Source organism: Vombatus ursinus, unplaced genomic scaffold (genome assembly GCF_900497805.2).
Source record: "Vombatus ursinus unplaced genomic scaffold, bare-nosed wombat genome assembly UNPS02014959.1, whole genome shotgun sequence".
In the NCBI taxonomy this organism is placed as follows: Eukaryota; Metazoa; Chordata; class Mammalia; order Diprotodontia; family Vombatidae; genus Vombatus; species Vombatus ursinus.
The window spans coordinates 7,682,320-7,708,503 of NW_020954737.1; the positions used below are offsets into that span (position 1 = coordinate 7,682,320).

General features: G+C 44.6%; 1 protein-coding gene across 4 annotated transcripts in view; it reads left to right on the top strand.

Annotated features, from left to right (window-relative positions):
- Nucleotides 1–22,929, top strand: part of RUBCN (rubicon autophagy regulator) — a 73,305-nt gene extending 50,376 nt beyond the window's left edge. For 2 of the 4 annotated variants that reach the window (XM_027845150.1, XM_027845148.1), the window contains exons 7-21: nucleotides 582–1,118; nucleotides 5,915–6,010; nucleotides 6,759–6,874; nucleotides 7,658–7,859; nucleotides 8,433–8,534; nucleotides 9,544–9,618; nucleotides 12,890–12,950; nucleotides 13,879–14,011; nucleotides 15,267–15,412; nucleotides 16,045–16,109; nucleotides 16,523–16,761; nucleotides 17,341–17,402; nucleotides 18,345–18,498; nucleotides 19,714–19,807; nucleotides 20,249–22,929. In XM_027845150.1, coding sequence (XP_027700951.1) covers nucleotides 582–1,118; nucleotides 5,915–6,010; nucleotides 6,759–6,874; nucleotides 7,658–7,859; nucleotides 8,433–8,534; nucleotides 9,544–9,618; nucleotides 12,890–12,950; nucleotides 13,879–14,011; nucleotides 15,267–15,412; nucleotides 16,045–16,109; nucleotides 16,523–16,761; nucleotides 17,341–17,402; nucleotides 18,345–18,498; nucleotides 19,714–19,807; nucleotides 20,249–20,415 — 2,249 coding nt within the window. In that variant the 3' untranslated portion in view covers nucleotides 20,416–22,929. The remainder of the gene's footprint in view (nucleotides 1–581; nucleotides 1,119–5,914; nucleotides 6,011–6,758; nucleotides 6,875–7,657; nucleotides 7,860–8,432; nucleotides 8,535–9,543; nucleotides 9,619–12,889; nucleotides 12,951–13,878; nucleotides 14,012–15,266; nucleotides 15,413–16,044; nucleotides 16,110–16,522; nucleotides 16,762–17,340; nucleotides 17,403–18,344; nucleotides 18,499–19,713; nucleotides 19,808–20,248) is intronic. The other 2 variants (XM_027845149.1, XM_027845151.1) reach the window with 2 other exon arrangements.
- Nucleotides 22,930–26,184: the final 3,255 nt, after the last annotated feature.

Below are 26,184 nucleotides of genomic sequence, written 5' to 3' on the forward strand. Positions count from 1 at the left end.
TCTGTGTGTGTGTGTGTGTCTGTGTGTGTCTGTATGTATGTGTATAACTTGTGATTAGAGTATTTAAAGCTCTTTAAACTTTATACATGAACTTAATCTTCCAGAGCAGCCCAGGATAAGTAGGATAGAGAAAAATAGTGAAAAGAGAAATATCTTTTAAAATTTTCCTGGCTTTATTATCCACATGCCCAAGAAGGATTTTTAAAAAATTATTTTCATTCCATGAAGCTTCTCTTTTCCTTGGTATAGTGGGAACAGCTCCGGACTCAGAGTCAGGATCAGTGAATTCTGATTCTGCCACTTAGGATGTGTGTGGCATTGGGCAAATCACTTAACCATTCTGGGCTTCTGATTCCCCTATAAAATGATGGGTTGGACTAGATGACCTTTGTGGTCTCTTCCAGCTCAATAGGTTTACTGTGATCTACCTTCTCTAGCTCACATATTTAGCATAGGATTGGGCATATGCTACATCTTATATAAATACAAGTGGATTGTCTGGTTCCTTTGGTTGTATGAGCATTCTTTATGACTACTATGTGATACCATATTACCCTCTGCTCCTTTTCTTTGTGTTCTAGACAAAAGACCCATTTCCTTCTCGCTCTCTGGCCCTCCACGGAAACCTCAAGAAAGCAAAGAGCCTATTGCACTGACAGGGGACCAGTCCTTCCAGGGCTCCTTACCTTCTGTAGTCTCAGCATTGGCCAGGGATTCACCACCCTCCCCAAACGACATGAGCTCTAGCGCCCTGACCAGCCCCAGTGAAGAGCCTTGGACCAGCAGCCAGGACGACCCCCAAAATGATGCCAATGATGGGCCTGAGTATTTAGCCATTGGCAACCTGGGTAGTCGAGCCCGAGCCGCCAGCTGTCAGAGTAACAGCAGCAACTCCAAGAGTAGCAGTTCTAACTTATTCTCTTCCAGCAGCTCCCAGAAAGCCAACTCTCCTGCTTCCTCTGTAGGGGAGCAAGAGGAAGTTGGTCAGAGCCAAGTGCCTGGGGTCCTTCGTAGGTCCAGTTTTTCAGAGGGCCAGACACTGGCCATTTCTGGTGGAGCCAAGAAGAGTCACACCCGTTCACATTCTGACACCAACATAGCTTCTAGGAAAGTCCAAGGTAATGAATGGTTCATTCAGTACTCTCAGTCTTGTTGAATTGATGTAGGGGATACGTTGCAGCCAGAAATCTGTAGCTGACAAGAGGAACTTCACTATTGCTAATGGTCTTGTAAATAGAATCTGGGGAAAGGAAGGTTTTCCAGCCTCCCTGATTCTGTAGGTCTTTGAAAATTATTATTCTCTTCCTTTATCATTGTTTCTAACGGATTGATTCAAAATGGACCAAAAAACATTTCATGGGTTCTCTTTCCTTGATCTCAAGCACTAATAGAAGCTAGGGCTCGTGGCTATTAGAGTTAAAGGGATTCCCTTAGAATTTTAAGTTCCTCAACCTCTTAAAATCAGAGAAACTACATGCATGAACTTTAAGAACAATTTCACTAAATTCCTACTACTAGCATTTCCTTTGCTCAGCCTAGTTTAGCACAGAATGCTGCTTTGAAAACAGTCCAATGAGACATTGGAGTTTGTTGCTGGAGAATAGAGGGTAGAGACGTTAGGAGTGGGGGAAACCTTTGTGACCTAGTAAATGGAACTGAGAGGGCCAGCTCCTCCATTATTAGTTCTGTTTGGGTGGCAGTGAGGCAAAAGGGTCCTGACTTCTTATACCTTCCTCATGTAAAGGCCATATGGCACCAGGGAAATGCGGATTGCCATTTGCCCCATCGTCATCCTCCCTAGGCTATTGGGATGTCTAGCAGCCCTCTAGGGAGTTTCCATTGCAATGGCATTCTCACGAACTCAAAAAGCTGACATGAACCTTTTATGCTTGAAACCAGCCTTGGGTGGGGAAGGTCCCCATTTGGAAAAGAAAGGACAGGAGGAGAGCCCTGACCAACAGCTGGGGCCATCTTTGGTTTCTGATGATATTCCTACAGATGCTAAAGGTTTGTTTCTTGGAGGTTAGGAGATGGGGACTTCATCCTTAGCTGCCCACATACGTAATGATTCCTTTGACCATGTTGTTAATTTGGCTGATCTGGAGATGTCTAAGAAAAACTCTGAAAACAAAGTCTTTGTCCTGATTAGCCTCTGGTGACAGCCCCAGGAATAGCTGGGCTGGGTCCTCTGTTGCAGAATTTTTGCTAGTCCCTGTTACTTTCCCTGCTTTTGCTTACTGGCCTGTGGCCATATACTTTCCTCTGCCCTCTATTCCTGAATCTGTGCAGAGGGAAAACCAAAATTCCAGAAACAGTATTAGAAAAGGGAGCCATGGAGGCTTCACCAGCAGGGTAAAATATTCCCCTGAGATGGTGAAAGATGGTTATGTGGTAAGTAAAAGGCGCTGTCTGTCTCTCTCTCTGCCTCTGTCTCTCTCTCTCTGTCTCTCTCTCTCTCTCTCATTCTCACTCACTCACTCTCACTGTTGTCTCTGTATTCTTTTTGCCTCCCTTTCTCTTCACCTACAGAAGGCCTCAGGAATATCACCATTATAGTTGAAGATCCTGTTGCAGGTTTGGGAACCAGTCCTGTTTTCTTCCATCTCCTCACCTGCAACCATTTCTTTGGCTTGACTCAGAGCCTCCCTTCACATTCTGGTGTTAAATCAAGTCTGGTTAGTTTGGAGGCATCTTTGCCCTTCTCTTCTCTTATTAAGCTTTTTCAGGCGCTGGGCCTAAGCGCTGGGGATACACAGAAAGGCAAAAAACACATTCCCTGTCTTCAGAGAGCCCACACTATCTAATGGCGGGTAGACACTGTGCAAACAATTATGTACATACAAAATAGGCAGCCTCGGGAGGTAAGGAAAGACCTCCTACGTAAGGTTGGCTTGGAGCTGAGACTTGAGAGGGAAGTCAGGGCAACCAGGAGGCTTGCCACCAAAATCGGCCTGACTGACCATTAAGGCATCTCTGCTGAAGTGGAGTGGCTCAGTCTTTTGGCAGCCTCTAGGAGAAGTCAAAAATTATCCACATGATTTTTCCCATTGAAATTGAAAGATATAAGACTTTACAATGGGTTGGGTGGCACAGTTTCTCAGGGACTAACACCAAACCATGCTGCTTCTCTTGAATTAACACCAGTTTGTATATTCCTTCCTATGACCCAGAAGCAGGTGCTGCATGTTCTTTACCATCCTCACTTCTTTTTGCCCTTTGATCCATTTTCCACCGTTGTCCAGTCTATGGAGTTGTTTGTACTTTTTTTTTTTTCCATTTCAGTCACTGCACAGGATTTTCTCAGTGAAATAAGTCTTGTTCACGTGGTCTCTATGTGGTTGTTGAACAAACATTAGAATTGTGTCCAGTGGCTTCTATTTAAGTTTAGATGCTACATTTTAAAGGGAGGCACTGGCAAAACAGGTGGAAAGAATTTGGAAAACCATGTCCTTAAAAAGAATGGTTGAAAAATAATGGGTGTACCTAGCCTGGGAAGAAAGAGACTACGTGTAGATGTGATAGTTGTCTTTAGCAGTGAAGTTTTTAATATTTTTGAAGAAGGCATTCCCCTTGTTCTGTGGATGGAAATCCACAGGATTAAATTATTAAGAATGGAAATTCCAAGAAGGCAGATTTTTAGCTCAACCTAGAAAAGAAACTGTTAATTCTTAACAGTTTATTCAGTTATGGAATGGATTACTAGTAGTGAGATTCCCCATTGCCCAAATAGTAACAATTACCATCTGCCAACGATACTGGAGAGGGACTTTTTCCACTACATTGGTTTCCACCTGAAAATTCTGTAATTTATCTGGGTCGTTGGGTGTTCCATTCCTTGACTGCCTGGGCACAACAGACTAATTAGTACTGACCTCAGCAACATGTCTTTATTACACACTTACTGGCCTTGGCCTTCTCTCCTTACTGTGGTGTCTGGTGGTCAGGGACACACGCATCTTGACCAAGGTGATCCTTTTAGAGCTCGAAGTCGAAACAGTACACCAAGGCCTCACCCGACCATGTGATAGATAACAAACCCTAAGTAGGGCAGCTGACAAGTTGGTGTTCGTTGGGTTTCACCCCTTATTTACCTGCCTGGAACCACCCTCCTTTTCTCTTGGCAACTGTGGTAGTGAAAGATGAAATGACTGAGGAAACAAGGGTTTGAGCTTCTGAGCATTTTGATTTATTAAGCAGTGCATTGCCAATTACCTGACAAATTGGGACCAATAGCCTTTCTCAGCTTTAGCACTGGACCCCAAATACAGGGGGAGACAGATTTTTTTTACACATTAAAAACAATTAATCAAATAAGACCAATTAATTAAAAGAAAACAGTTAACCAGAATACAAAATTAGATAATCTGATTTCTAATTGGAGAAATGCTTAGGGACTTTCCAAGTTGGGAGAGGGAGCTTGAACAGGTGCAGTTCCCTGGAATCAGGAAAGAAGATGTCCCACTTCACAAAGTGTCTGTATTTAACTAAAGAAACGTGGAAACAATAATTGATTGATCAGTACAGAGACAGTTTTCAGATAAGATACATGGGTTGCTTAAGATAGATAATTGTGAAAAATTGTGCATCAATCTTAGGATCTGACTGGGTATCTGGTCAGCACAATGGAGGTCCTTAGGTAAGGGTCTCTAAGCAGCAACAGAGGTGATCTGGATTCCCAGCCATCCAGGGATAGGTATAAGCAATTAAAATAAGGTTTTCTTCTAATCCCCATAATTGAATAAATTTTTCTCAGAGGACAGAAGTTGGACTAAACACATAATTGAATAGAAAGGGAACTGAGCTAACTCCAGAACTGAGTCACAAGATGAAGTCAGTGTTGTTCACTCCATTCCCACAATGCACCACTTGCTGTCCTAATCCCCTCAATTCCTCACAACCTCAAGGTCCATTCTGTTCCTGTTCTGGCAGAGAGCTGCCCATGACAACCTCTGTGGAACACTAGAACCTCCTTTCTTGCACCCAGTCCCACTGCTCCCCATAACCATTTTATGCCAAGACAACAAGTGATCAGCTTTTGTCACAGTTCTGATAAGGCTGGGTACAACCAGTTCTATCTCTTTCACTTGGTATTTCCAGCCGTAGCTGTCCTATTTTTCCCTTGAGTACCTGATGATATTGCCTGTAAGGCAGCTGCTTGATTTCTTTAACCCAGTTCAGGAATGGGTTTAATTTGCACGTGTTAAATTTTCAGTCCAGATCCAATTGTATAAAATAAAAATGAGCGGCCAGTGCGACCTCCTTGTAACTTTGCAATATAACATTAAGGAAAGGTGGGAAATTTGAATACGTTTGCCTTCCTTTGGCAGTAAAGAGATGAGTTCTGAAGGCAAATGTGCCCTAAATTGAGGATGTTATGAAGGGGTAGTCCTTATTGGAAGACAGGTGAAATAAATTGGGGTTTTTCTGGCAATCATATACCTCCTTGGGTGAAAAAATAAACTTTTTTTTTCTTCCTGGGTATACTTAGACAATATAGTGGCTCTCTGGGTATCCCATTTCTGTTGTCTTAGTAAGAAGAATGATCTTGTGAATGGTCCTGGCCCTTAACAAGAAATCCCCTAGAAAAAAAAAACATTGGGTCAGGAAAGAAAGACAATGGGATAGCTGATTCGTAAACCCCTTTTGATTTGCTTGTTTCTCACATTCTTATCCACTCTTGCTACCTTCTCTTCTTACTATTGGAGACCGCTTGACCTGGCTTCATTTCTCCTTTCCACATGTTCCTAGACTGTTCCCTGTTAGTATGCAATTTGCCCTTTTTGTCAAGAGAATTAGGGATGAGCACACCTTAAAGGCTTAAATTCTAAAGTTGAAAAGGGATATTTCTCCACTGTTCACCCCTTTTTTCTGTCCTTCATTCTTCCCCATCCCCCGGTGTGCTGGCTGATATCAGAATCCAGAAATGATAGTTCAAAGTTGAAAGCACCTGTCTCCTCCTCTGGCCGAAACAGTGAAGTCAGCATTTCCAGCTCTCTGGACGTGGAGTATGGTGAGTGAGTGTACGGGGTGTCAGGAGAGCCAGGGCTGGGCGGAGAAATGGGGTATGTCTTGTTTGTTTTTTATCTTCGTCTCCTTGCTTTTGCGCCCAACCCCCTGCACTTTGGAGTAGCTCAGCTCTGTGGAAAGTATGTATTGTACAGGCTAACTTTCCCTTTCTCCATTGCTAACTTTGGTGCTATAAGTCACGCTTTTCTGTTACTGCCCTTTCTTGCTGTTCTTCCTTGATACTTCCCTCCTCTCCCTCTGTTGGACCTTTTGTTGCTATCTGATAGTCTAGATGGGATGGCCAAGATCTCCTGCAGAGTCAGTGGGACCTTGAAGATGTCCTTGTGGAGGCCTTGGTGAGGTGACTAGAGAACCCCTAGTGGCAGCAGGGGTGGGACCATATCTTTTTCTGATTCTTAGCAGAGGAATTTGGGGTAGGGGGTTGGGGTCTGTCTGTTGCAGGTCTGGGCACTGAACTAATCCGGCTCTATCTGTGGTGCTCCCTGAGGGCTGAGTGTCTCCAGTGACCTCACCAAACTTTCCTACTGAGAGTTTCATGAACTGAACTTCCTTAGGTTTAGAGGTACTCCCATGGTTTAGACAGAGACTTGTTCCCTCCAGCTTGGTTCTGTTGTCTGGAGATGGCTGGGAGCATCTTTGCTATTCCAGATACTTCGTTTTTTGACAAGCTGGCTCTAATGATTTGTGTCCCCATTCCAAGCTGACCACATTGCTGCATTGTTCTTTCCCAGATGGTAATCAGTACCTATGCTCAGGGGAAGGCATGTTCCGAAGGCCTTCAGAAGGACAGTCCCTCATCAGTTACTTGTCTGAACAGGATTTTGGTAGCTGTGCGGACCTGGAGAAGGTAAAGAGGTTCAGGGGCTAAAGAGGAGGTGAAAAAGGCTGGCTTTGGAGGCTGTGGTCCTCACATGAGTCTCCCTGTTTTACCCCTCACAAACAGAAGCTAGCTCAGATCCATCTCTAGCCAACTCCAAGGAGCCTTTCTCCCTGAATCTAAATAATTCGTCCCTGATCTCTTGCCAGAAAGTAGACAGTGAGGAGTTGGGTGTGTCATCTGGTCCCTTGATTCATCACTTAAAAATGCTTTTTCAGGGCAGCTAGGAGGCGCAGTGGATAGAGCACTGGCCCTGGATTCAGGAGGACCTGAGTTCAAATCCGTCCCCAGACACATAAAACTTACTAGCTGTGTGACCCATTGCCTAGCCCCCCCCCCAAAAAAATGCTCTTTCCAGACTCCCTTCCTAAGTGCTTTGATACAAGTCATAGAACAACAATATTCACTCTTGTTTGTGTAAGTCTATAGGAAAGATTCTGCTGTGTAGGCTCTAGATTACAAGGAAGGGCCCTTGGGCCCCTGCTGTTTTTGCTCTTGTTTTTGCTGGAGGTGGTGCAGGAAGAGGTGGGCTTTATAGAATCAAAGGGAGAGGAGCTGATTTCAGATGATGTGGAGCATAGTTGCCCAGTGATGAGGGCAGAGAGAACTTAGAAAAGAGGTTTTCTAGTGGTCAGCTCTTCCTCTGGTAACTTCTACAGAGTGTGATTAGCCAAAGCAGTGAGTGTCTGGGGACCTTTTAACATCCCTGGCTCTTCACCGAGTAAACTTCCTTTGGTACTTTCCCTGCCCTAGGAGAATGCCCACTTTAGCATCTCAGAGTCCCTGATTGCTGCCATTGAACTAATGAAGTGCAATATGATGAACCAGCACCTGGATGAGGAAGAAGATGACAGTGATAAGGAGATTCAGGAGCTGAAACAGAAAATCCGTCTTCGGCGGCAGCAGATCCGCACCAAAAACCTCCTCCCTGCCTACCCAGAGACAGAGCGTGAAAGTGAGTCTCTGGGCCTGTCCTAGGTTGCCCTTGCCTTGTCTTGCCCTGCCCTGCTTTGGTCTAATCCATCGGGGATCTCCTGAGTTCATTTGGAGCATCATACTCCTACCTGGGGCTATTGTGCTCCTGCAGGGCATGCCTCTCCATCATCTCATCCTCATTGTTCCTACCAGAGCCAGGTTATTAGGCTTGACCTAACAGGTCTGGTCTGTTTCTCATCAAAGGAACTGTTGTTGTCCTAAGTTGGTTCCTGTGTTCCCAAGAGTGATTTTTTGTTCTTGCTCTGTAATATGCTAGGATAACTCAACCCTCTGAGAAGCCAAGGCTACAAGACCTTTATATTCTGGCTTTATATTCTGTTTACAAGATGGATTCTGAGATGACAAACCAGTAAAATGTTTTCATTTTTTTATCCTGTTTACCTGTTAGGGTTTCACTTGATACCTCTTTTTGAGTTCCTATTGCGTCCTATCACTTAGGGCCTCACAGCCTTACCTCTTTTCCTTCTTCAGTTGCTGGGTTGTAATGGCACATGGCAGTCCGGTTAACTACTTCTTCTCACCCTGAAAACAGGCTTTCTGGTCACTTCCAGTGGGTCCCAGTTCAGCTCACGTGATTCAGCACGACTTTCTGACTCTGGCTCCACTGATGAGGTTGATGAATTTGAGATCCATGGTAAGAGATGTCACACGATCACACACAAATTTCCATTGTTTTCTTCCTTCACCCTTGAACTGCAGCCTCAGGAACCTACCCTAGGTAGGCGCTGACTTTAAAGTGAAACACATTCCCTGATAGGAAACTAGCTGTGTCTATGATTATTAACAGTCTCTTGCTTGCTGGAATAGACCTATCATTCTCAGAGTCTCTGGGCTCTTGTTCATATCAGTCTAGGAAACTCATTTGCTTATGCAGATTTCCAGATGTAGTAACTGGATCTTTGCTCCATTTGACTTACTAATAGGTTGACTTATTGCTCAAAATACCTAGGTAGCTTGGAAGTTACTATACCTCGAAGTATACAAGCCACTTCTTAGTTCTTTTCATGAGAGACACTTAGAGATCCTCCCATGTTTCCTTTAAGCCCATGAAACTAGGATGGAGGAATCTTCTGAGTCATTTAAGTTTAATGAGCTGTCATTGCTAAGAAGTGAAACTTTCACCAAAGGTGACTTTCTGACATGATATTTTCTCACACTGTGCAGAGATGAATATAACTTAATGAACCTGAATCTACCTGCTAACCCCAAAGCTTAAGTATTATAGAAAGATAGATGTCCAACTTGAAGGGAAACTTACTTAAGAACACTGAAGTGACCTGGTGTGGTTGCCCAGGGGCTGTTCAACTAGTCAGGTTCAGTTTTTTCAACTGGCAAGAAATAGAGCAAACATTTGTGGACCAGCTCGGGCTATGGTTGTTACCTTGCCATTGGGAGCATGCCTTCAGATGGGTTTGGAGAGGTGGAATAAAAATATCCTTTGAGCTCTGGTGGGTACCTGCTCTCTGGACTTGACCTCAGTCTCCCAAGGATAGCCAGAATTTGATTTGGGGATGTAAAAATGAAGGGTTAAATCCTGGCACCCAGAAGGAGGTAGTGGGCTCCAGTCTTATCCCTGCCCTGTTACTTCTCCTTCCTGTGACCTGAGCACTGAAGTGCACCATTTTGTTACCGTTGTTACACAGATGGTAGTGATGGGTCTAACCTGATTCACTCGTCAAAGAACGGACTGTCAGTGTCCATGGCTTCATTGTTTTCAGGTAGCCTGTGTGAAGAGTGTTCTCTGTGTGTGTTTACGTATGTCTCTAGCACGTGTGTGTGCCCTGTGATTAATGTAGCTTAATGTTAGAGAATCACAAGGCTTCTTGGGGAACTAGGTAGAAACCTGAAAATGGATGCCATATATGTGGAATGAGCCTTATTGAATTCCCTGCCTGCACAGTCCCCCCCACTCATCTTGTAGTTCTCTGATTCTGTCTTCTTCTGAAAATTCCAAGATAAATGGTGAATATAGGGGGTAAATTGGAGATGAGAAGTCAAATTTATAATTTAGTCACTGGTGATATCTAGGTAGAAGGATTATCATGAAAGGAGGTTTATAGAGTCTGAATTCAAGAGCCTGTACTCAGGATTGGCTCTTACCAGGTAGACAGTGAAGCCTCGTGAGCTTCACAGGAGCTGACCCACTTGAAGGTAGAACACATTCATCCATCGTTATAATTAAAAGCAAAATGTTTTATTAAATAGCTAAGAATACATATTAAATAATATTACTAATTACTTTTATATAAATTAGTATGTGCAATTAGAAGCAGTGTAGAAATGCAGGAGTTTAGGTAGCTTTCATATTCATCCTTAACTGTTACCTATCATTAATTAATCTAATCTTTCTTGAGTAGTAGAATAGAACTAATTTACCCTAGATCTAACACATCTTAAGCCATTTTAGCTTCAAAATCTTTCCTCAACTGTCAGACTTTTCCATCATAGCCATAGTCTCTTTACTTTGTTTAGGCTGTTGTTTAGGCTAATGAGGAACTGGGCAACTAGGCCTTATTTGGCCTTTGTGACACTTCTCTTCAGCCACGATGCTTTTACCATGTTTCTTCTGACATCCTTGCATCCCTTCTTAGCTCCATTTGTTCCCTTTACTATTCAGTAATGAAATTTCTTTCTAAAGATCTAATTTCTTTTAGGATCAAAATCCTAAATCCTTGAGGACTTCTTCCCCCCACCCCCCCTCACACTTTTTCTTTCTTTCTTTCTTTCTTTCTTTCTTTCTTTCTTTCTTTCTTTCTTTCTTTCTTTCTTTCTTTCTTTCTTTCTTTCTTTCTTTCTTTCTTTTTAAAAGCCTGTTCAAGGTCTCCCAAACTCAGTTAACTGCATATCAAGAGTTTCTCTTCTTTCAAGCTAACTGTTGTGGTCTGTTTTCTGGAGTTATCTTCTGTGAATGTAGATGCAGTTGTGACTTTTGTTTGGTTTTCTTCTTTATTCCATCTGACTTGGCAGAAAAAAGCTACAAGGTTTGGAGGAGATGGAAATGGATATCCCCAAGTCTTGACTTTCATTGCCTGAGAAGCATCAGAACTTGTGCTTTATGATGTAATTTCTATCTCTTAGAAATGATAAAAATGGAGATCCGGACCAAATTATGGAGGGACTAGAATGCTGGACCCAGATCTTTGTCCTGAAGGAATCACAACCTTCCACAATGGGTTTTTTGAGCACTCATAATGAGTCATTAAAGTTTGACAGATATAACATATTATGACTGAAGACCTTTGAAATTTCGGGTGCCTTTTCTACTTATCCTGTCACATTTTCTCCTTACTTTGAAGAGAACTAGTTACCTGAGGGTTTTCTTTTTGTCTTTTAAATATAGCAACCTCTTCCATTTTTGGGACACACACCACTTTACCTCCCTTCCTTTCTTATACCCTGGGGACCTAAGAACTTTAAAGCTCAGCCAACTCTATGATGTGAGAGATTGTGTGGGCTTCGTTCAATTTCATGTGCAGGGGGAAAAGCACTGGTTTGGGTTTGGAGGACTTGAATTTGAGTCCCAGCTCTGTTTCTTAATTGCCTGTTTGACCTTAGGCAAGACAGTTGACTCTCTGAGCTTCACATTTTTTACTGTAAAATATCAAGATCGGACTAGATCATCTCTTAAGGTCTTTTCCTACTTAAAATCCTCTGATCCTGTGAATTTGCCAGGAAATTTCTTGATTAAAAATGATCCAGCTCACATAAGTGAAGGACATACTCTCCAATGTCCATCTGCCTTTGAACCTCTTGCCAGAGATCCCTAACTTGAACAAGGCTACATGCACACACACAAGTATTTAGGCGCCATATCAGTAAGCATAAAATTCATCAAGTTCCTTTAGTGCTAAGGGAATAGAGAATAGGGGAGTAGTCAGAGTTTGAGATGAAGTTCATCAGGGATGGTAAATTTTGAGCTGCCTTTTGAGGGAGTGAACAAGAATGGTGAGAGCATTGGGGTCCTCCTGACCTAGGCAGATGCTGCTGGGTGGCCTGCCTAAGCAGGCTTTGGTTGACCCTCTTCTCTTCTCTAGATCTCAAGTAAATGTAGGCGGTGGTTGACAGTACTAGAAACTTACTCCCAAAAATCTTGATAAGAAGGTAAAAAAAACTTAGCAGCTTCTCACTAACTTAGCCCTAAGAGCTGTAAGAAGGAGTGTATACAGTTATTTAGTTTGTCTCCTTCTGGGTCTCTGTTTTACTCAATTTTTTCTTTGGGGATTTACTGAACCATAGAGAAATGTCTGTGCTCCCTATTTCATGGGACGATGAAGCCTTTTTGGCTAAGCCTTTTTTTTTTTTAATTTCTTTTTGATGAGGCAGTCGAGTTAAGTGACTTGCCCAGGGTCACATAGCTAGTGAGTGTCAAGTGTCTGAGGCCGGATTTGAACTCAGATCTTCCTGACTTCAGGGCTGGTGCTCTATCCACTGTGCCACCTAGCTGCCCCTAAGCCTTCATCTTTGAGGACCTTCCCCCTCCCTCCCCAAAGTTCAGAGATCTCTCCCTCTGTGGGCGTTATGAGACATTTCAGCTTTCACTGGGGCAGTACCAGAATAGTGATGGGGCAAGGCCAAGAGTTTGGTTGAGTTTAGTCGTTTCTTGTTGTTTTGACCAGGCAGTGGTGTGACACTGTCCCAGTTAGGATCCTTCCTCAGCTTAATCTCTTTCCTTAGTCTTTTCCCACCAGACTTCTGTATGTGTTTGTGTGAGTCCGTAACCGCTCTGTCGCCCTTAGTGCTGTGTGTGTAGTATCACTGACTCAGCCTAATCCTCACCTGGTGGTGTCGCCTGTGACCGCTGAACTGTGGGTCATGCCTCAGGCATCACTGACCCTCTCTCCCACCTGTGAGCCCGCTCCCCATCCTCCGTAGAAGACAGCGCTTAGTTGTCCCCTGCAGAGTGCCCCGCTGGCAGTAGCATAGGACGAGTGCTTACTTCATGGTTGTTTACCTTCTTTTCTGTTCCCCTCACATTTTGTTTGTATTCAGATGCTGACATCAGGAGGAGCACAAGCTCCAGCAACAGATCCCACCTTTCTTCAGAGTCCTTGTAAGTGTTTCCCTGGTGAAACCTCCTTCCCTGAGGCATAAGGAGAAACCATCAGGTCTCTTGGGGGCCTGGGGACAAAAGGCCTTGGCTGCCTCCGGGGCTTCTTGGCTGTGTGCCATAGTGGTGAGCATGGAGGCATGAGAGCAGCAGCTGCAAGGTCACCTGTCAGGGTGTGGGGAGAAGATTCCTACTTTGGGAGGGAGAGAGGGAGGACCTCCATCAGGAGCCAATGAGATGCTGTTTGTTGAGGGCTTAGCACCATGCCTGGCACCTCATAGGCACCTTATAAATGCTCATTCCACTCTTTCCCTTTCCCTCCCTCCCTTTCTAAATCTTAAGATTCTGTTCTGAGAAGCACTAAGCCTTAGTACAACACATACTTGAAGTGAGGGCTAGCCCTTTTTAAGTGTAAGTGGTTACGTGGTAAGGGAGCTGGGGACTTGAACCCGAGGCCAGTGCTCTTTCTTCCACACTATAAATCAGATCCCAACCAAGGAAGCAGGGGATCTTAGTTTCTGAATATGAAAATAAGAGAATTCAAGAAAATCAGACTTATTAGAGTTGAAATCCCCTGGGGTAGCTAGGTGGCACAGTAGATAGACCACTGATCCTGGAGTCAGGAGGACCTGAGTTCAAATCCGGCCTCAGACACTTGACACATACTAGCTATGTGACCTTAGACAAGTGACTTAACCCAATTGCCTCACCAAAACCAAAAAAAGAAAGAAAAGAAACCTCCCTAAGCAACTCCTGCTGGAATTCCAGTTGGGTACAAGAGAAGCTAAAGAAAACAAAAGCAGTTGATACAGACGGGCCTCCAGTCCACACCTCCCTTCCTCCCGTAGCCTGGGTAAGAGGCCCTGCAGCCCTCCCTCCTTCCCAGCGCTCAGTCTACATGCTCTCTTCCCCGTCTCGTTCTCCCCACTAGCTCCCACTGTTTCCTGCATTCCACATCGGCCGAAGCCGTGGCCATGGGACTCCTGAAGCAGTTTGAAGGGATGCAGCTCCCAGCTGCCTCAGAGCTTGAGTGGCTGGTTCCTGAGCATGATGCTCCACAGAAGGTAACCTGCTCCTTTCACCCTCTTCCTTCCTGCTTCAAGCCTTTGCCACAAGGCTGCCTCACATGGCATTTCTCCTTTCTCCTCCCAGGTTCTTTGCACATGTGACACCTGGGGTGAAGAGACATGTTCCCTGCCCCATCAGTTGACAGGGGAAAAGGGTGGCTTGTGTATCCACTCCTTTGGTACTCATAGGCCACACATTAGACTTCTATCTCTTTATCACCCGGCTGTGTCTGTGAGAGAGCCAGGGACAGGCTTTCTGGGATAGACAGACTTTTTCTCTTTTTGTTTTGCTTTGGGAGTGACAGATAGTTTTCTATGTGGTGAGTCTAGACCTTAGTCCTAGACTCCTCTCATCCATGGGAAGGAAAGCAGAGTGTCAATAAGATGCAGGACATTCTGTCAGATTCATTCAGAGAGAGGCCAGCTGAGCTTGGGGGTCAGTCTCAGGCTTTATGTTCATTCCATAGCAAATCCAGGGACCCAGTCCTGTCCCTGTTCCCCCTCATCCCTAGGGATCACAAGGATTGACCTACCATCCTTCCCAATATCCTCCAGACCAGGGGTTTTTAACCTGGCATCTGTAAACGTCTTTTAAAATATTTTGATAACTTTCAGCAAAATTGATTCTCTTTGTAACCTCATATATTTAATTTTATGCATTTAAAAACATTATTCTGAGGGGGAGGCCATAAATTTTAACAGATCACCAAAGGAGTCACCTTTGACAGTGACGGTCAGAATAAAAAAGATTAATACCTTCTGATCCTAGACTAAAGCTCGGTCTGTCCCCAAACCAGAAGTGGGATTCTGGGTTGGCATCTCTTCCCATTGGGCCATTATTGCCCCTCAGGGACAGTGACAGAATTTTAATAGCAGAAAGGAGTTCTTGGGAGATTGTTGGAAAATTGTGCCTGAGAACCAGTGTACTTGACTCAGATGGATTGGCTAGGATGGAGCCCAGGGAAGATGGGGCAGGGATAGAACTGGCTCAGAGAGAAAGCTAAGGTTACCCAAAGTCACCTTGGTTGTTACTGAAGCATCTTTCAATCATGGCATTTGTTGATCGGTAAAATATGTGGGATAGAGCATGAGCTCCTGGTGGGCAGGGATGGTTTCATTTTTGTCTTTGTATTCCCTTGCATAGTATCTTGCAAGCAGTAGGGCTTAACAAATTCTTGTTGATTAATCAACAAGGGAGGGATGGATTTCTTGTGCTGCTCCCCTCCAGGTCCCTTTTGTCTCTCTCTTTCAGCTCCTGCCCATCCCTGATTCATTGCCCATCTCACCAGATGATGGGCAGCATGCTGACATCTACAAGCTACGCATCCGAGTTCGAGGGAACCTGGAGTGGGCCCCACCCCGTCCCCAGATCATCTTTAATGTCCATCCTGCCCCTACGTAAGTGACCAGTGACCACATTTGTTTCATGAGGTGCCAGAGATATCTTTTTACCCTTCTCAGTATGTGGCCTCACCAACTATAGTACCCTTCCAGCTAATTCCCTTTAAAGTGGGAGAAGATTATGGCCTCTTCTGAATATTATTTTTTCAATGAGTTGATTAGTGACACTGGTCACTAGCTGTGGTACCTACCCATAGTTATTCTTTTAACAAGCTCACTAGCTACTGGCATTCCTTGACCTTCATCCTCTTTTCAATGGTTTTGAGTGGTTTCTACTATGTTTTTACAATATTTAGCATGGCGTGGTTTCCCTCTATTCTATTATTGCCTTTGCTTCTCTGCTTTTTGATCCTGTATTCTGATATGAAGGCTGTCTACTATAGGCATCCCTTTCTTAAATTACAGCCATAATCCCCCAGGGTCAGTTATGATCCTTATGAGGTCCTGCTGGTAATTGGGTCACAAAAGCCAGATGGCCAAACCCGCAAATAAGCAAATTCTCTTCTTTGTAATCTTCTCTTGGGAAGTAAAAGTCCAATGTTAGTATCTCCCAGCCCCTTGATGTGAAGGCATACAAGATACACCAGCCAAATATCTGTCAGTCCTTGACTCACTCCCTCTTCTCACAGGAGAAAAATTGCTGTGGCCAAGCAGAATTACCGCTGTGCAGGGTGTGGTACCAGAACAGACCCTGGTGAGTATCTTCTTCCCACCTTGCTCCATGGGTTTCTCTTCCCCCGTGATCCACACTTGGGAGACAAGGAGGGATGTTCAGAGAAGAGAAGAAAAAAGAATGATGGACAGCATCCAGGGGAAGGAAAAAGAGACTGAGACAGGAAAGGGTGAAGTTGGGAGATCCCTAGCAGTCCATGTGAATATAATTGGTTGTCTTAGATTGTGTCGCTGGGATTGCGATGAAGGAGAAAGCTAGATGTTTCAACCAGGTCCCTAAAGGCTAGATCCTTAGCAGCCTTTGGGGGGCGGGGGAGGGGTTCTGTTATTCCCATGCCCTCCCTCCCACCAAAGACGCTGTCTGTTCCCCACCGTTAGTTAGATACAGGACCCTAGCTTTACTATTCTGTCTACCTTGGCCTTCCTGCTCCCCAGACTATATCAAGCGGCTTCATTACTGTGAATATCTGGGCAAGTACTTCTGCCAGTGCTGTCATGGGAATGCCCAGGCGGTCATCCCTAGTCGTATCCTGCGCAAATGGGACTTCAGCAAGTACTATGTCAGCAACTTCTCTAAAGACCTGCTTACCAAGATTTGGAACGATCCGCTCTTCAACGTGCAGGACATCAACAGTGCCCTCTATAGGAAGGTCAAGCTGCTTAATCAAGTCCGAGTAAGGCTATGGGAAGGGGTCCATCATAGACTCTTTCCCTTCTCATTGCCTCCTTTCTTTTGTGCACCACCCAGACTCTCCTCACGTCTTTCTACTTTTCTTCCTCTTGGCCTTGGACTTCCAAGTTAGGTTCCTTGTCCTTCTTGATTTTTCTTTCCCCTTCCCAGATGTTTAGCCTGAGGCAGAATCCCAAACCTGAGAATGGTCCCGAGTAATGGTTCCAAAGAAGCAGATTTAATGCCTTATGGATGTGTCATAAGTCTGTGGACATGAGTCACTCAAAAGTATTGTTACTGATAGATTAAGTATTAAGTATCTGCAGGTGGGGCTTTCTGAGTTCTTTTCTCAGTTGAGCCATCAGCGTTGTGAATTTGAGCAGACCACCCAGGTAACATAGACGGCCTTGGTTCCCCAGGTTGTCATCCCTTGGACTGCCCTTAGGAACAGGCTGGGCTGGCATACCAGGTCGTCTTCCAGTACAGTTTCATGGATAGGTAGGCTTCTTAGATGCCAAGGAATAGGCCTCTTCTGAAGCCCTCACTTGCCCTTTCTTCCCCTTCCTCACATCTCTTTACTCAGCTGTTGCGGATCCAGCTGTACCACATGAAGAACATGTTCAAGACTTGCCGGCTGGCAAAAGAGTGAGTCTCTCGTGGGCTGTGTAAACCTGGGATCCCTTTCTAGGAGCCACTGTCAAACTTTGGGGTGCCAGGACTTCTTCACACTCTTAAAAATCATTGAGGACCTCAAAGACTTGTTTCCATGGGTTAACTCTGCTGATATTTCCTGTATTAGAAATGAAAACTGACAGATTTTTAAAAATATTATTTTTTAAAAAATAAACCAAATACATCCTAACATCAATAACATTTTTATGAAAAGAGAACTGTTTTCTGAAGCAAAATTTAGTGAGAAGAGTGGAGTTGTTTTACAGATTCATACAGATTTATTTGATTTCTAGATTAATAGAAAAAAGCTAGAGTCTCATATCTGCTTTAGTATTCAATCTGTTGTGATATTGATTTGACTGAAAAATGTGAACAAAATCCAGCCTTACGCAGATAGATAATTAGAAAAGAGAGGAGTTTTTTATTTGGCAGATAACATCCCACTATTACTAGGAAAATAGTTTTGGCCCCGTAACACTCATTTCCTTCCCTATAATACCCCCAGGGGTCTGTGGACCACCCTTGGAGAACCACTGCTTTATAGTTTCTCTGTTTCTGAGCTTTGCCTAAGTAAAGCCCAGGCCACTGGCTCTTGGGAGATCTAAAAATGGCATCATGAAGACTCCATCACCAGTTGTGCTTTGGTCACCTTCATCTCACGGAAGAGACTTTTGGGGTGGTGACTGGAAGTATGAAGGAGGGCTATAATCTGTCTCCCATTTAATTGGATAGTGTCACTTTTCAGGAGCCTACTCACTGTCAGGGTAGGGGGAGTGGTTTGGTCTACAGCATGTGGGCATAGCAGGAGCATGCTCAGCTGGGACCCAAGGCTTTGTGGTTGCCCATACTTGGTCTGATGTAGAGGGCTGCTACAGGGCCTTATCCCCACTGCGTCTCCCTCCTGTGTCCTTACAGCCTTCTGGATGCCTTTGACATGGTGCCGGGCCACTTGACAGAAGATCTCCACCTATACTCCCTCAATGACTTGACCACCACCAAGAAGGGGGAGCTGGCACCTCAGCTCTCAGAGCTTGCCAGGGCAGGCACCACACACGTGCAGCACTGCATGGTGGGAACTTTTTGCTTTTTGATTCATGTGAATGCTTTGACTGATAGTCCAGTTCTGAGTAAATAGTGAAGGAAATAGTACAGGATTACTTTGTACTAGATTATTCTTGAATAGCTGCAGATAACAAGAAGGGAAACTTTCTCTTTCATGGAGGAGCAAATACTAGGAGAGTTCAGTCCTGGCAGGGCCCTTGAGTCACCTAGCACAAGTCTTGGTGTCCCAAATGCCTGAAATCCAGAGATCCCTTACTTCAGTGCTCAGACAATTTCCATTTTGAGTTCTTAGGGTCTCCCCTGTTGAGGAGCTTGGAGCAAGGGAAGGGGCACAGAATCTTGCTTGGGGTTAAGAGGATGGCAAAGGTTTCCACTTCCATGGTGGAGAAATGACCTTACCCTTTATATTTAATGTTTATTGTGTATTTAAGACATTTTGTTTTTAAATGATAATCCAAACTAGAACAATGTATTTAAGATGCCCTCGATACAGAGAATTTTGCTAACTGACCTTGAGGGCATTCCCTTCTCTTCTTTCCCCTCATTGAGATACAGCCCCATGGCCAAGGGCATCAGGAATCTAGTCTTGCTCTTGGCCTTTCTTTCCACAGCTTCTGCCCAACATTCTTTTTTTGTTTGTTTTTTTTATTTTGGCAAGGCAGTTAGGGTTAAGTGACTTGCCCAGGGTCACACAGCTAGTGTATGCTCTGAGACCGGATTTGAACTCAGTTCTTCCTAATTCCCAGAGCCAGTGCTCTATCCACTGCTCCACCTATCTGCCTCATGCCCAACATTGGGTTTTTTTTGTTTATTTATTTTGTTTTTGTTTTTTTTGCAAGGCAGTTGGGGTTGACTTGCCCAGAGTCACACAGCTAGTAAGTGTTATGTGTTTGAGACTGGATTTGAACTCGAAGTCCTCCTGACTCCAGGGCCAGTGCTCTATCCACTGCGTCACCTAGCTGCTCCTTTGCCCAACATTTTTGACCCACAGTTCTGTCCTCTTCTTCCCCTCTGGGGCTCTGGAGTTTGTAGTATGTGGAAGGAAGTGAATCAGGTCTCATGGCCTGTAGGAGAACACAGGCAGGCTTTCCAGCCCGGCGCTGTGTGTCCTGACTCCCCAGGCCCCAGTCCCTGCTCACACTGCCCTCCCATGTGATGGCCCCTTCATGCTGGCCCCTGGTATTCTGCCCTTCATCCCTTTCCTGTCTGTTTTCTTCTTCAGCTCTGCCAAGCCAAGGGCTTTATCTGTGAGTTCTGTCAGGACGAGGATGATATCATTTTTCCATTTGAACTTCATAAGTGCCGGACCTGTGAAGGTGAGGCCAGAGGGGAAGGGGGGAGAACAAAAGTAACCCACCTCACGCTGCCTTCTCAGTTGTCAAGAGTCACCTTTTGGAGTCCTGAAAAGGACAGCAGAGTGAGGTTCAGGAGGGCTGGGTTCTAGTCCTAGCTGTACCACCAGCTACCAAGGAACTGGAACTAGGTCTTTTAACTTTGGGCGCCCTCAATTTTCTTAATCTAAAGTAAAATATGGAAAATAAAGGAGTGAACCAGGTGATCTCAGGGGTCTTTTCCAGCTCTGGGATTTCAAATATGTTTTTGTTTGTCTTGTTTTAATGAACAACCACCTGTGCTATTTCATAATCCTACTCATCACTTTGTGGTGAGTTGTAGTTAATCCAAGCCCGGGATAACAGAGACCTGTTCTCTTCGTCTCTCTCCTTCTTCTCATTACCTCTGCTCCCGATTCTGTGTAGAGTGTAGAGCTTGTTACCACAAAGCCTGCTTCAAGTCTGGAAGCTGCCCGAAGTGCACACGGCTGCAGGCCCGAAGAGAATTGCTGGCCAAGCAGAGCCTGGAGTCCTGCGTGTCTGATTACGAGGAGGAGGGGACGGCTGAGGCCGTGGCTCTGGAGGCCACCTGAAGAATGGCGTGTGTCACGACACTCAAAACTGAGCCGTCCTATGGACTCCCCCCTCCCCAACCCACCCTGAGGGTTTTTTACTTTATTTTTTATAACTAATTTGAGCCCCTCATCTAGGCATCTTACCTGGTATGTGCCAGGTTACTGGGCTCCCTGTTTTCCAGTCTGCTATGGAAGAGGATTGGTGGGGAACCAAAAATTTCCTCCAAGACTGGCAAGGACTTCTAGACGTCACTTCCTTTGCCCCCTTCTGGTCCTTCAGCGCCAGCCTGCCCTTCCTGGCTACTGCCTCATATCCTCAGTACATATCCCACTCTTTTCCTGTTGGTACTAGAGCTTCCGAACCAAGGTTTTCCCAAGTCCCTAGCAGAACCTACTTGCTTCTCCTTTCCTACTAAAACAGGAAATGTTATTTTTTTCTTCCTCTCTCTCCTCAACCCTGGAATTGGGTTAGACTAAACCCTGAGGAGAAGCAGTATAAAGTAGAAATAGCATCCTGGGCACGCTGCACCTACTGTGACTTCCCAGGCAAACGAAATGTCCACAGAGCCTATTCTGGTGGGGTTGGCACAAGGGACAGGAACAGAATAGCCCTCTGATAGCAGCTCCTGTAGCTGTCCAAGCAAAACACGTGTGGCCGAGGCAGCGGCTCATTGCTTTAAAGGGGATTCTTCATGTAGTTGGGATTGAGGTGTGTCTCTCCTGTGTGTGTTCTGTCAGCCCTTGTTGCATGTTAGTATTCTAACCCTTAGCCATTTCAGCATCGTGGGGGGAGAATCTTTGGCAGTCAGGCACGTTCCCTCATATCACCATAAACTGAGTGCAGAAATCCTGCTGCCTTGCTTAAGGGTTGTCCCGCTGCTGGGCCTCCGGTCATTGGTGACTGTAGGTAAAGCCCAGCTCTCCTTCCTCTTTGCGTCCAGCAGTGAACCCAGTGCCATCCTTGGTGCCCGGTCTTTGTTGTCATTCCTTTTGTGGTAGGTACTGCCCCCTAGGGAAGACAGAGCCAATCTGTCGCTGTAAGTGGCTGGGTGCCTGTGGGAAAGTGACTTATGTTCCTCCTTTTACTAGACACAAGTCAACTATTGCCAATTATGCACTTAAAAACCCTTAATCTATCCTGGTGACACTTAGGTATTCAGTTGTCCTTTTCGTTTTAAATTATTTTTTCATTTTATGTACTTTGGGGAAAAGTTTTCAGTTTGGAAATGTATGCATATGTGAAGGTCTTTTGGTCATTTCTTATTGTTGTCTGTGTCCTTGTCTACCACAAGTAAAAGCAATAGCCCCAGACTTTGAGGATTGCTGCTTTCTGGACTGCCGTTGGGCCCTTTTGTCTGCATGTTCCTGTCTTCCTGCTGTTGCGTGTGTCTAACGTGGGCAGTCTTGCCCGTGTTCGGTCTCAGGGAGGGGAACTGAAGGTTGTGTGTGTTCAGTGGCAGCCAATGGAGGGAATGAGGCGTGAGCACCATGGAAGTGAGTCTCAGTGGAAGAAAAGGTGTGATCAGAGCACGACCATAGGGTGGGTAAGTAGTACAACTCCTGTGGAGGATCCTCAGTATGGCTCAGTGTGACCCCAGTGCTAGCCTCCGGTCATTGCTGCTTGAGCCTCCACAGAACCCAATTGGCCTATCCCACCCTTAATCTCTCCACCTTTAGGCTTGGAAGCCCTTTTGCCACCTCCCAGAACCTGGAGAGGGGCCTTGAAAAACTGTGGTGATCTCTGCCTTCAGCTTTGACATAGGCTACCAGGCCAACCTTCCTTCATCTAGTCCCTCAAGGAGGGAAAAATGTGCCGTCTAGCTGCCCTGCCCATTTGCCATTAGCTCCTCAGCCCGGCTGAGGAATCTTGCAGTTTTCTGATTCTTTCATTTCCTTCACCTCATTCCAAGTTGTTAATCTGGTTCAGTAACTGTAAAAACCCTATCACCGTCCAAAGGGCCTCTGGTTTTGAGTTTTGTTTTTTAGGGGATGGCGGGATGAGGAGCAGGGAGGGCAAAAAAAAGGGAGGAGAAGGACATTGTATGTGTGTATGAGGGGGGGAATGGGATATGAGAATGTTTTAAAAGCACTTTTCCAACTTTTCAGTATCTGAAAACCCAGTGTTCTGTATGAGGAGGGATTTCTCTGTGCACTGATTTAATTTGGGGGTGGGGTAAAGGAGCCACTGAACAAAGTTTCTTCTCCTATATGGAGTGGGTGGAACTAAGTATTTATTTTCTGTAAGTGAAGGAAAAGGCAGCTGCTTATGAAAGTGGGGACAAGATTCAAGATATGGCAGAGGGGTGGAAAGTAAATATTCTACACCAATGAGGCTGTTCTTCACTTTCTCCACCAAGATATTAGAGTCTGTTGTAATAAATAATGTGATTAATGTGTTGAGTATAAATAGAGATGGTCCATCTGTATGTCATAAAGTACATTGTATTCTGAGCTGGATTTTTGCTTGCTGTATTGTACTTCTTACACAGTCTAACAGTCCAATGTCACCTTTAATAAACTATGGAAATGAAATTCTTGTTGTTCTCTCCCGTCCTTGCTGATAAGGGGCCCACCAGGAGCAGAGCATGTCCAAGAATGGGCAGGTTTCCCAGTCTGGGCCATAGTGTGCACAAAAGGATCTTTTATATGTCATATTAGTTTGGCTAGAACGTGACTTATTAAACATCCACCTCTTTTGGTTCAGCAGTTTCACTCATCATGTCTGTGTTCATCTATAGTTCCGGTCTTGGCTTCTGTCTAAGGTTCTCTTAAAACTCCAGATGCTTGTTTGACATTTCCACATGAATATTCAAACCCATGTCGAAAACAAATTCATCTTCTGAAGTTGGTTCCTGATCCTACGTAACCTATTTTTGTTAGAGAGACTGAAAAAAAATATGGTATTCTAAATTGTAGGTACAAGTCTGCCAGAAACAATTTTTATTGATTTAGTGTTATCCTAATACAAGCATTTTTGTAGCATAGAGAGAGAAATGGCGAAACTGGCAGTCTCTTCATTCCCTTGAACATCTCTCCCACATGACTTCTTCCAAATTTTGAAGTAATATTTATCGGATTCTTGAATAAAGAAATTCCACACATTGATAAAACATAGTTACACAATGAGGGTAAAGTTGACATTTTGATTCATCAATCCAGAACAATAGTTAATTTTAGAGAATAATTTCCCTAAAACTACTATTCAATCCCTCGTATTCTTCCCTTCCCTCCTCCCTAGCTGATTACAGGGAACTTTTATGTAATTTAAAACAGTGGTGTTAAATAGAACTGGGATCCCTGCAGGCCAAATATTGTCTTAGAAAACCACAAATTAACATCTGTTGTTGTGTTAGGTTTTTATTTATTCTGTTAAACATTTCCTGATGAACATTTTAATCTGTTTGGGATGGGACAGTTACATGTTTGACACTTACATCTCTGGTCAAAGAGACCTCTGCCTTTTCTTAGTGGTTCATCATCCTTATCCCTTCAGGGCTTTTGGAAAGAGCTCTTTGGTGATTCTGTCAAAAGATCCCTTTGCTCTTATCCTTTGATGGTCATTACTTCAGCTACTTCAAGAGATGAAATGGGCTAGTCAAAGAGAGGGAGCAGGACACTTCTTTAGTATGGATAGGGAAAGACTGATGAGAATGTAAGATATATATGTGGGTTGTCTGAATATGTAGGCACTGGTTGCATGGGTAGATGATTTGAGGTTTGGCCTGCCTTTGTGGAAAGGAAAGGAGGCAAAGGGCCGCGCCTGCATCACCAGCATGCTTCACACTTACTACCTGTGTCCCTCCCCACTAGACGTTACACAAGAGACCCTCAGAGAGAGTAGATCCATTTATCCAATCAAAGAAGCAGAAATTGGAGAAGTTCTACAGGTTAAAATACACAAAAACAAATGAGCTTGTCAGCTTGGGAGCAAGGTAATATCTCAGTTCAAACCTGGAGAGAAAGAATGATCTCACCCAAAAGGAGGTGCTCAATAGTCGCTCAATAGTCTAAAATTACAAATCCTGGAGATCAAGAACATGATGGGTCTGACTCCCATGCTTTCCACAGCTTAACGGGCATATAGTTAGCTCTTTTCTATTGAGGAGGTCATTTCTCCCATCAATAAATATTTATCAAATGCCTGTTATTTGCCAGTCACTGTGATTAGCACTAGGGATACAAAAAGAGGCAAAAGACAAACCCCATCCTCAAGGAGCTTACAGTCTAATGGGGGAAAACATGCAAACAAATGTATACAAAGCAAGCTGTATACAAGATAAATAAATGAGGGAAGGCACATAATTAAGAGGGACTGAGAAGGGCTTCCTGTAAAAAATAGGATTTTAGTTGGGACTTAAAGGAAGTCAGTAGATGGAATTGAGGAGGGAGAGAGCATTCTAGACAGTGAGAAAATGCCCAGAGGCAAGAGATGTATCTTGTCCGTGGAACAGCCAAGAGAGCAGTGTTAGATCAGTGAGTACATGTTGGGAGTAAAGCATAAGGAAACTAGAAAGGAGGGGGCAGGTTAGGAAGGGCTTTGAATGCTAAACAGTATTTTGTATTTGGTTCAGAAGGCAATAGAGAACCGTTGGAGTTTAACAGGTAGAGTGATGTGGTCAGATTTGCACTTTAGGAAAATCACTTTTGGTAGCTGAATGGAGGATGGGGTCCGGGCAGGGGGGTGGGGGTGGGGACTTGAGGCAGGTGATTGCAATAATCCAGACAAGGAGTGATAATGACCTGCTCTGGACTGGTGTCACTATCCGAGAAGGGGGGCAGATATGAGATGAAATCAACAGGCCTTGGCAACAGACTGGATATTGGGGGTGAGATGGGAAAGAGTCCAGGATGATGCCTAGGTTGCGTGCCTGAAGGATGGGGAGGATGGTGCTTCCCTCCATAATAAAAGGAAAAGTGGAGTGGGGTGGGGGTGGGAGGGAGGTTTTGGGGGAAAGAATGAGTTGTTTTGAATAGGTTTAGCTTAAGATGTCTACTGGGTATCCCGTTTGAGATATCTGAAAGGCAGCTGGATATACAAGATTGCAAGTCAGCAGAGAGGCTGGGGAAGGACAGGTGGATTTGAGTATCACTAACATAGAGATAATTAAATCCATGGGAGCTGATGAGGTCACCACATGAAATAGCGTAGAGGGAGAAGAGACAGGACAGAACCCTGAGGAACACCTACAGTTAGAGGCATGCTCTGGAAGAGGAAAAGGAGACGAGAATGGGCAGTCAGAAAAGTAGGAGGAGAACCAGGGGACAGCAGTGCCCCAAAAAGCCAGAAAAGAGTGCATCTAGAAGGAAATGATGGCCAACAGTGTCAAAAGCTGCAGAGAGGTGGAGGAGAATGAAGACTGAGAAGAGACCTTCAGATTTGGCCACTTTGGAAAGAGCAGTTTGGGTGGAATGGTGAGGTCAGAAACCAGCTGAGGGTACTTAAGAGAGTTGGGGGAGAGAAAGTGGAGGCAGAAGAGATATAAGACAATAGTGGGAATGGCAGTATCTAGGGAGATTTTTCAGGTTGAGGGAGACAAAGGGCTATAGTTGGCAATTGAAAGTCTTTCCCCACTGCTTCCCAGGAGGTCCTTTCTCCATATGGGAAAGTCTAAAGACTCTCAAAATCCTCTAGAACCATCTGAAGTCTTTAAAAGTAGATACATGGCATCCCCTCTGCCAATCAGGAGTCATGTCTTCCTCTGTCTAAGCAGTAACCCATAGTACCAACCTTCCCTCTGCAAAACTGCCTGAGGCTTTGGTGCAATCTGCAAAGATCAGTCCAAAGGC